The 11182-nt window shown below is 36.4% G+C and overlaps 1 protein-coding gene across 2 annotated transcripts in view; it reads left to right on the forward strand.

Moving 5' to 3' along the window:
- Window positions 1-8188, forward strand: part of IPP (intracisternal A particle-promoted polypeptide) — a 38456-nt gene extending 30268 nt beyond the window's left edge. For both annotated transcript variants that reach the window (XM_081226019.1, XM_081226018.1), the window contains exon 9: window positions 7755-8188. In XM_081226019.1, the coding sequence (XP_081082145.1) occupies window positions 7755-7979 (225 nt within the window). In that variant the 3' untranslated portion in view covers window positions 7980-8188. The remainder of the gene's footprint in view (window positions 1-7754) is intronic.
- The last annotated feature ends 2994 nt before the right edge of the window (window positions 8189-11182 follow it).

An 11182-nucleotide genomic window follows, 5' to 3' on the forward strand; every position in this document is an offset into this window, starting at 1 on the left:
TATTTTTTAGCTCTAGAAGATCTTTTTTGGTTGTTGCTTTTTAAATGTCTTCCATTTCTCTCCTCATCATTTTCATGTTTTCTTTTAGATCCTTGAATATATTTATGATGTCTGTTTTAAAGTTCTTGTCTGCTAATTCTATTATCTTGTCATTTTTGGATCTGTATCTGTTGAAATTTTTCTTCCTGGTTTAAGTCAGAGTGTTTTTGCTTTTCCACATTTCTAGTAACTGATTGGATGTTGGACATTGTAAATGTTATGTTGTTGAGTATTTGGATTTTGTCTTCTTCCTATAATAAGTGTTGAGTTTAGTTTTGATAGGCAGTTAAATTTTTTGCAAATAAGATTGATTTATTTGAGACTTGTTTTTAAGCTTTGTAGGGAAGGTCTAGAAGATCTAGGTCTTTTAGGTATAGTTTAGCCCTACCACTGAAGTATGGCCCTTCTTGACTCTCTACTGTATGCCCTAGCTGTTCAACAAGGTCTCTTCATTTTGGCTTGTCAAAACTAGAATATCATAAAGACGCAGATGTAGAGAATGGACTTGAGGACCCTGAGGGGGAAGGGGAAGTGGGGACAAAATAAGAGAGTAACATTGACATATATACACTACCAAATGTAAAATGGATGGCTAGTGGGAAGCTGCGGCATAGCACAGGGAGATCAGCTCGATGCTTTTTGATGACCTAGAGGGTTGGGATAGAGAGGGTGGGAGGGAGGCACAAGAGGGAGGGGATATGGAGATATATGTATACATATAGCTGATTCACTTTGTTGTACAGCAGAAAATAACACAACATTGTAAAGCAATTATACTCCAATAAAGATATAAAAAAACAACAACTAGAATATCATCCAGTCTTGTGTGAGCTCTGAGAATTGTTAAGCTTACAACTCCTCTAAAGGAAAACTGTTTCTTTGCTCACAATATTTTGACACCAAATGTGTGGGTTTTCCACACCAAGCTCTTCTCCAATTCTCTGTGGACACCACCAACTGGGTGTCCTACAAGTCAGTTCAGTTCTGACACTAACTATCCCACAGGTTAAGGGCTCAGTCCCACAAGACTGCCCCTCACTTTAGACACCAGTCCTCAGGTTAACCACTGACTTGTTTACAAATTAAGGGTTCCCATGATCCCTTCCTCAGGTTCAATAATTCACCATAATGGCTCACAGAACTCAGGGAAACACTTTACTTAACTATTACCAGTTTATTATAAAGGATATTATATATTATTATAAATATAGAATAATAGAATATAATATAGAATAGAAAAGAATATATAATTTTTATATTCTATATTATTATAAAGGGTACAAATGAATAGCCAGATGAAGAGGTACATATGGCAAGATCCAGAAGGGTCTTGATTATAGGTTTCTGCCCTGGTGAAGTTTGGGGTATCACTTTCCTGGCATGTGGATGTGGTCATCAAACCAGAAGTTCTCCAGACCCCATAGTTTAGGGATTTTTATGGAGGCTTCATCACACATAGGCATGATCAATTATTATTTCAACCTCCAGCCCCTCTCTTCTCCCTGGATGATAGGGTATTGACTGAACATTCCAAGCTTCTAATCTGGGCTTGATCTTTCTGGTAAAAGGCTCCCATCCTGAGGTTATACAGGATCCTACCAAGGGTTGCCTTATTAAGGAGGAGACATTCCTATCACCCAGGAAATTCCAAGGGATTTAGGAGCTCTGTGTCAAGAACTGGGGTCAGAGACCAAATATATGTCTAACTATGTCACATCCTCCTATTAGTTGTTTTTTGACTGTTCTCATAGGGTCTCATTTTTTTTTCTTTTTTTTCCACTTTAAAACATTTTTTAAACTTTTCCTTTGTTGTTTTTATTTTTATTTTTCATTATTTTTATTTTCTTTCATAGAGTCTCATTTTATGCATGCATAGTTTAGGAGTATTCAGCCAGACTCAGGGGAACCTCTGTCCTCTAGCACTCTTCCTTGCAAATCTCAACTGCATCATCCTCTCTAAACTCTGATTTCTGTCTCCTAGATCAGCTGACCTTCATACTCTGCTTGGGATTCCCTCCTGTACTGCTATTCACAAAGCTCTCCAGGCAGAAAGCCTGGACAACCATGGAGCTCACCTTGTTTGTTTCTTTTTCTGAATCACAGTTTTTCATTGCCTGTTGTCCATTGTCTGAGGACTTTATTTCATATAGTTTGTTGAGTTTTCTAGGTCTTTATGGTAGGAGGGCAAGTTTGGTAACAATTACTCTATCATGACTGAAAGTGGAAATCCATTCTGTTTCCGTCCTTTTAACATGATTCCATCATTCACTGAGCATTTCTTTACTATCTGGCATAATAAAATATTTCAAGTACAAGAAAGTTTATACTTCTCTGATCTGGCCCTGGGATCAGTCATTTCTCCAAGAAGCATTAGTTCCTCTTAGTGAAGGATAGTATTTAGAAACCAAGATTAGGCACTCAGAGTACTCATTGCTACTGGGGTATTGTTGCTTCTAGGTATTTTCAGTAAACAGCTTAACACAAATAGTAAATGTATATGTGTGTATATCTGTTTTCACACACATATTCATTTATAAGTATTTCTATATCTGTGCATATATGTTATAAAACCATGTTACAAAACCATGATAGCACCAATTCCAGTATACCTCAGATTCTTTCAGGCCTTCGCCATTCCCATGTTTGTAAATACCTTCTCTATCAGTTAAAAACTTGGCTCCTGGTATTCTCTATTTACTTATTTGTTCAATGAAACAAATCTACCTATCATACTAGCTGTCTTCTCCACCTGCCACCTCTGCATATTACGCATCTTATCATTGCCCATATGAGCGCCCCATTATTCTCTCATGCCCTCAGTTTACTAGGTTGATGCAATTATGCTAGGAAAAGAAGAGAAAGTAGGTTGTATCTTCATTGAGTCACTGTTCTACCATGCATTTGTTTATTAGTCCATTTATTCATTCACAAATACTTACAGACCTGGGGAAACAAAGGCAAACTAAATATATAAGGCCCCAGCTCTCAAGAAGCCTACATTCTAGTGGGGAATATAGAGAAATATATAGACAAACAATTGCATTACAGTTTATTAAGTGCTTGGATAATGGAAGTACAAGGTGTGTTATGCCATAGACTTATAGGTTAGACAAATTTTTTCTAAATTAATTGCCATGGAATACTATTTTTTTGCATTGTTAATAGGAATTTGGTAACACGAGTTGCCCTGGTCAGTTATACTTAGGGAAAGTTGGATTAAACAAAGTTGAATAAGTTTCTTACAGGACTTCTTTACACAATTTATTAAATAATGTACTTCATGAATCTTTATGCTATGTCTCTCAAATTTAATTGACCACACAACCCTTGCCTTTGTTTGTGAAACATCTTGGGGGAGAAAAGTGTTTCAGGGAACATATTTTATGAAATATGGATTAGTGTTATTTGAATTTTATGGTTCTTAAACTAGTTTTGGTTATTAAAACGTTCAAAACCTAAAGGTTTTTAAATTTACTTTTTTCTCTTTTTAAGTAGAAAGGATTTTTATTTTTATTTTTTTTATTGAAAAATAATTCACAAACCAAACACAAGTTGTTGCAGTGTTTTGGCTATTATGAACAGTGCTGCTATGGACATTTGTGTACATGTTTTTTTTGCGGACTGACTGTTTTCATTTCTCTTGGGAATATACCTAGGTGTGGAATTGCTAGGTCATATGGTAACTCTATGTTTAACCTTTTGGGACACTGCCAGGTTGTTTTCTAAAGGGGCTATACCATTTTACATAACCACAAGCAGTATATGAGAGTTCTAATTTCTCTACATCTAATGCTTATTATTTATCTTTTTTTATTATAGCTGACCTAGTAGGTGTGGATTGGTATTTCATTGTGGTTTGACTTGTACTTTCCTGATGGTTAATTAGGTTGAGCTTTTTTTTTTTTTTTTTTTGCTCTATGCGGGCCTCTCACTGTTGTGGCCTCTCCCATTGCGGAGCACAGGCTCCGGACGCGCAGGCTCAGCGGCCACGGCTCACAGGCCCAGCCGCTCTGCGGCATGTGGGATCTTCCTGGACCGGGGCACGAACCTGTGTCCCCTGCATCGGCAGGTGGACTCTAAACCACTGCGCCACCAGGGAAGACCAGGTTGAGCATCTTTTATGTGCTTATTGGTCATTTATCCTTCTTTGAAGAAAAATCTGTTCTACTTTTGTCCATTTTAAAATGGATTATTTGTCTTTTAATTACTGAGATATGAGTTCTTTATATATTCTAGATGCAAGTCCTTTGTCAGATATATGACTTGCAAAATTGTTTTCCCATCCTATGGTTTTCTTCATTTTCTTGATGGTATTCTTAGAAGCACAAAAGTTTTTAATTTTAATGTCCAATTTATTTTTTTTGCTTGTTGCTTGTGCTTTTGGTGTTATAACTAAGAAACCATTGCTTAATTCAAGATCATGAAGATTTATGCCTACTCTTTTTTTTAAGTTTTACAGTTATATTTAGGTCTTTAATTAATTTTTGAGTTAATTTTTGTATATGGTGTGAGGAAGAGGTCCACCTTCATTCTTTTGCATGCAGTAACCAGTTGTCCCAGCACCATTTGTTGAAAAGACTCTTTTCCATTTGATTGTCTTGGTATCTTTGTTGAAAATCAGTTGACCGTAAATGTGAGGGGTTTTTTCTGGACTCTTAATTCTATTCATTTATCTATATGTTTATCCTTATGCCAGTACCACACTGTCTTACTTACTGTAGCTCTGTGGTTTGAAATCAGAAATTGTGAGTCCTCCAACTTGGAATTTCTTTTTAAAAGTTGGTTTGGGGCTTCCATGGTGGCGCAGTGGTTGAGAGTCCGCCTGCCGATGCAGGGGACACGGGTTCATGCCCCGGTCCGGGAAGATCCCACATGCCACGGAGCGGCTGGGCCCATGAGCCATGGCCGCTAAGCCTGCACATCCGGAGCCTGTGCTCCACAACGGGAGAGGCCACAGCAGTGAGAGGCCCGCGTGCCACACACACACAAAAAAAAGTTGGTTTGGCTGTTCTGGGTCCCTTGAATTCCATATGAATTTTAGGATCAGCTTGTCAGTTTCTACCAAGAAGCCAGCAGTGTTTTGATAGGGATTACATTGAATCTGAGATCAATCTGGGGAGTATTGCCATCTTAACAATATTAGGTCTTTTCATCTTGAACATGGGATGTCTTTCCATTTATTTAGGTCTTCTTCAATTTGTTTCAACAGTGTTTTATAGTTTTCAGTATCCTGCATTTTGTTGGTTAAACTTATTCCTAAATATTTTATTATGTTTGATGCTATTGTAAATTGAATTTTCTTAATTTCATGTTCAGCTTTTTTCATTCCTAGTGTAAAATAATTTGATCAATTTTTGTATATTCATCTTATATCCTGAAACCTTGCAGCACTTGTACTCTAATAAGTTTTTGTGGATTCCTTAGGATTTTCTATGTACAAGATCATGTCATCTATAATTAGAGATCATTTTATTTTTTCCTTTCCAGTCTGGATGGCTTTTATTTCATTTTCTTTTCTAATTGCCCTGGCTAGACCCTCCAGTATAATCTTGAATAGAAATGGCAAAAGTAGAATTTTTGTTTTGTTGTAAAGCATAATTTTGATTCTCATGTGTGACAAGTTTCAAACTTTGGTGATATTTCAGGTTCCTTTCACTTTCTAAGTGGTCTCTATTATATGGGGGGAATAGAGAAAGTGAACTTTCTGAGGGCACATTCTCTTGCTAATGTTTCTATATGGCTAAAAATGAATAGATTTTCATTTCAAAGTTAAGTGCTTATCAGTAATGTTACCTTGGTTTTTCATGCATAAATCTGAAATGTTATTGTTATTTACTGTCTACTAAAGTCCTACATTATAGATTCAAACCCTAAAGATAATATAAAACATGTTTCTGGTTTTACAGAGTTTATTTTGAGGGGACTCAAAATAAAAAGCAAATTGTAGTTAATACACTGATAGAAATGGAAGATAAACATTACTGAATGAGCCCCATGATTCCCTTACTCTTCTGGTCCAGAGCCATTTTTGTAGGGGAGCAAAGGTTAGCTCTCCCTAATGATAAACATAAACCCAACATCCTGATTTATCTTAACCAGCTATAGATATTTTTGTGAATGTATCTATCTTTTAAAATGAGTATTTTTTCAGCTGTGAAAACTTTGTGATGTATTCTGTAATTTCATATAATCAAATAACCTTCAAGTTTAATACGGTCCTTCAATTTCAAAGGATTGTCCCTGGTGTTAGTATTTCAGAATTTCATTTAAGTTCAGATCAGCATCTATAATGTGCTGGTTCTATACTGGGTACTGGGATGTAAAGCTCATTAAGTTGCTCTCCTCAGAAAGTTCACTCTCTAGCACTGATGAATAATCTTTTTTCATCTTTTATGACTTTATAAACTTTGTTCATCATATGCTTTATTTTCAGATTCTTTTTTTTTAATCTGGAAACTTATTCTTTTCTCTCTTACTTCTCAGGACCTTTATTAGCTTTCCTGTTTTCTGGGTATAGACATTTTCCCTGGAGTAAGACTTTACAGTCATTTTGGATATAGCAGCTTATTGAAATTTCTTCAGTGAATAATGCATACCAGAAGTTAGCAAACTTTCTATTAAAAGGCCGGATAGTAAACATTTTAGGCCTTGGGGGCCACATACAATCTCTTCTTTTTCCATATTGTTTTTTTTTAATAAACCGTTTTTTAAAATATTTATTTATTTATTTGGCTGCGTTGGGTCTTAGTTGTGGCATGTGGGATCATCGTTGCTACATGCGAGATGTTTAGTTGCAGCATGCGGGATCTTTAGTTGCGGCATGCAGGTTCTTTAGTTGTGGCACATGGGATTTTAGTTGCAGCACGTGAACTCTTAGTTGCGGCATGTAGGATCTAGTTCACTGACCAGGGATCAAACCCGGGCCCCCTGCATTGGGAGCACGGAGTCTTAGCCACTGGACCACCATGGAAGTCCCTTAAATAACCTTTCAATATGGAAAGATCATTCTTAGTTTGTAGGCTTACAAAAATAGGCCCTAGTTTCCAATCCCTGATCTGTACTACCTTTCTGAAAATATGTTTTGCACATTACTAACTGCACTAGATGGTCCTTGAAAAAAGGAATCCATGTTCAAATAAATTTGGCCAGTGTTGTTTACTGTATTGTTCTCTTGGAGATTTATAAGACCTATTATATTAAAGATTTTAAAAAGTCCTTCCAGACTTCTCTGGTAAATTTCTAGATTATCTCCTGGTGACCATAATTTATAATTAATCACAGATATATTTTTCATTACTTTCCTCTAGATTCACTACTTTAAACTTCAATTTAAAATGTTCTATATACTTATATGACTGGATTGTGAGTTTGAAATTTAAACATGTAAAAAGAACCAGAGGGATTTCCGTGGTGGTCCAGTGGGTAAGACTCAGTACTCCCAATGCAGGGGGCCCAGGTTCCATCCCTGGTCGGGGAACTAGATCCCACATGTATGCCACAACTAAGAGTTCGCATGCCGCAACTAAAAGATCTCGAGTGCTGCAACGAAGATCCCTGCGTGCCGAAATTAAGACCCGGCACAGCGTAAATAAATAAATAAATAAAAATATTAAAAGAATAAAAATTTTAAAAAAGAACCAGAGTATCTAATTTCTCAGCAGTTTTCTCTGTTACCATGTTATGGCACTGCTAACTTCTTTTTTTCTCTTATCCAGGAAAAGTGGGTTGAAGTTGCTTCAATGAAAGTGCCTAGAGCAGGCATGTGTGCTGTGGCAGTCAACGGGCTTCTGTATGTTTCTGGAGGTCGGTCTTCCAGCCACGATTTCTTGGCCCCAGGTACCTTGGACTCAGTTGAAGTTTATAACCCTCATTCAGATACATGGACAGAAATTGGTAACATGATCACCAGTCGTTGTGAAGGAGGTGTTGCTGTACTATGAAATAGTAAGCGTAAGAGAGCACAGGAAACATTTTGAAAATACAGGATCTCACCTTTTGCAAATCACACTTGTGTTTGGTGATAGGACCCTTTCATCTGTTGAGTTTTCTGTGAATTTGGTAGATAAATGAGTAAAAAATGATTTTTTTTAAGAATTTGAGTGAGAAGCAATATGGAATATATCCTAAATCAATAAAGAGTTCACACAAATTTGCCAAGCTTACCAGTAGATATGCTGTTTATGCTCTAGAATTGTCCAATTAGGAGTAGAGTCCTGTTTGTAAAAATGATTTGCTAGAAGCTTCTTGGCAAATAGTCCCTTTAGCTGCTTCTCCAGTGCAGTTAAGCTGTAACATGACCATTGTGTGATTTAAGAATATCAGTGAGACAGTTTAAAGATATCTATACATTCATGATTCAATCCAGAGTGCAATTTTCCATGGCCATAGTTTACCCTACAGAGAAAAGCCAATGAAGCAACTTCCTACTTTTATTTTATTCCAGGAGTTCTCACTAGTCCCAAACTTTTTATTAACAGCAGGAAAACTGGGAGGGACATGTGGGAAATATCTAGCTATTTTTATATATAAGTTTTCACCTGTTGATAACAGCATAAAAAAAGCTTTTGCTCACTTATGGTTTTGTCTTGATGTTGGAATGCAGGTGAGGAATTAATAGGAGGTTCTTAGTGACAGTGTTTTATTGCAATAGGATGATGTAATGGGTGATAGAGCCCAGCAGGTTGAATGCACCTTTTTCTAAACAGTCACCCAAAATACGTTTAGCTTTGGGAAGAGGGAATTTATTAGATTATCAAGCTATGTAAAGCATACTCACACTTGGGCAAGCCTAAATATGAACTTAGTGCAAAGCTGCTGCCTGGCTTGGAGAAGGTGGAATTGTAGGTACCTGTAAAACTTTTTACAGACACTAACTCATAAGTGTACGCTGAAAGGCCTCTGACCCAAAACTGCTTCTCAAAACTTCTCATTTTCCCTGAGAAGCATTCTAAAGAATTGTTTTCTGTCCATTTCTGAGACGAAGATTCTTTGTGTACATGATCATCACTTTTAAATTATTTCTACTAGTCAGTTGGAGCTATATATATTAAAGGTCTTACACATTTAGGTTTACCTAGCTGTTCCAGGATTTGATTTGTATATCCCTGATTTCCCCTTTTCTGTACAATCAAGACTCAGGCAGCATTCATATCCAAAATATTTGGATAGACTCACAAAGATACTTTCCTTCATAACTTAACCATATGCATATATTAAGAAAAGCTTACGTAGTGCACAGAAAGCTCTGTGTCCCATTCTTTGGGGTACGCTGAAAGTCTGAAGGGTCACAGATGCCTGGCTGGGATCTGTAAAATGTCAAGGAATGAAGTATCAAGATAATTTGTAAACTATTTAAGCTGTAACTCATGTGCCTTTAATATTTCTAGTTAAAGAGAATCTGCATTCTGGTTCAAGAGATTTACGAATTTTCATATCATTTAATTTTCATTATTGCCTGATGCCAACCTAAAATGGCACTATAAGGGAGGTATTTTGTACTGCTGTGGCAGAAATGTAGTCCACACAATCAGTGTTTGGGCCTAATAGGGCCAGACGATGCCTGAAAATAAGTAATTATAAATATGCTTATTTCCTAGGTAATGACAGATTGTTTTAAAAAGAATGTACTAATAAAGTATCTTGATTTCTTTGCTTTTTCCTGTATTACTGATTAATTTAGTTTATTAGCAGCATTCCTGGATTATCAAAGTGTAGTAGGATTGCCCATGATTTTTAGTGTTTCAACTTTAGGGACTTGCACATTTAGTTTTACATTTAATTCTGTTTTCTGAGCAACTGTTAACGTGCTCTTCCTCCAAAATATTTAACAATTCAATATACTTCTAAATATCCTGTCCAATGTACTTAAAAATCGCACACTGTAGAGAATTCCCTGGTGGTCCAGTGGTTAGGACTCAGAGCTTCCACTGCAGGGGGCACGGATTCAATCCCTGGTTGGGGAACTAAGATCCCGCATGCTTTGTGGCACGGCCAAAAAAAAAAAAAGTGGGCAGTTAGCCTAAAAATATGACTTGCCCCTATTCTGAAAGATTGAGATCAGAGAAAAGTTTTAAGTTTGTGCAGTCCTCATGTAATTTAAGAGAAGCAAAGAAGTAATTTTCCTCACTGAAACAATCTGAGTAGGATCTGAGAAGGATCTTCTGAAGAGTATGAGCTTTCTTTCCTTCAGTATCAGGCTGTAGTAAACTTTTCTTTACATTAATAAAGAAGGATTGTGTGGTGATTTCAGCCACAGGCTTTTAACTGGTAAGCTTCTTAATGATCAGAACAAGCTCTGGCTCTATAATGTTGTATTTGTTTGCTAGGTCTGCTTTAACAAAGTACCACAGAAACTGAAACAACAGAATTTATTGTCTCACAGTTTTGGAGGCCTGAAGTCTGAAATCAAGGTGTTGGTGGAGTTGGTTCCTTCTGAGGGCTAAGGAGGGATCTGTTCAAGGCTTCTCTCCTTGTCATGTAGATCTTCATGTTCACATGGTATTCTCTCTGTATATGTGCTTATCTCTACATTTTCCATTATAAGAACACCAGTAATATTACATTACAACCTACCCTTATAATCTCATTTTAACCTTACTGATAACTCTGTAAAGACCCTATCTGCAAGTAAGGCCACATTCTGAGATGCTGTGGATTAGGACTTGAACACACAATTCATAAAAAAGTCTTGTAACAGGTGTGTAACAAAGTAAACAAGTTACCACTCTAGATTATGATCTTTCCACAGCAAGAATCATTAAAGTGAAAACTATATGTATATAATTTACTTACGAAATTTAAGTTACCTAATATTCGAATACTTATACAAAGGTAACATATACCAGATGATACCATTTCCTGATTTAAATTCTTATAACATTGAAAATGTTTCTCCTTTTTTATGAGACTAGGCATCTCAAAAGACTAAGTTTTAAAGTTAGAATTCAAGGTGTTGCTTTTGCTGTTATAAAAAAGCTTTTGTGTGAGTTGACATGCAAAACTGGATAGAACATTAAGATGTCTCCAGCTTGACTTTTCCTAGTTTGTATGTCCTAGAGGCTTTATTCTTTTAACTATTTAACTATTTTTGACCAGCTGGTGTTATGTTTGGAGATAAGTTGCATCTATACTCTGCCAAATATCC

Source organism: Mesoplodon bidens, assembly GCF_964165515.1.
Source record: "Mesoplodon bidens genome assembly, chromosome: 2".
In the NCBI taxonomy this organism is placed as follows: Eukaryota; Metazoa; Chordata; class Mammalia; order Artiodactyla; family Ziphiidae; genus Mesoplodon; species Mesoplodon bidens.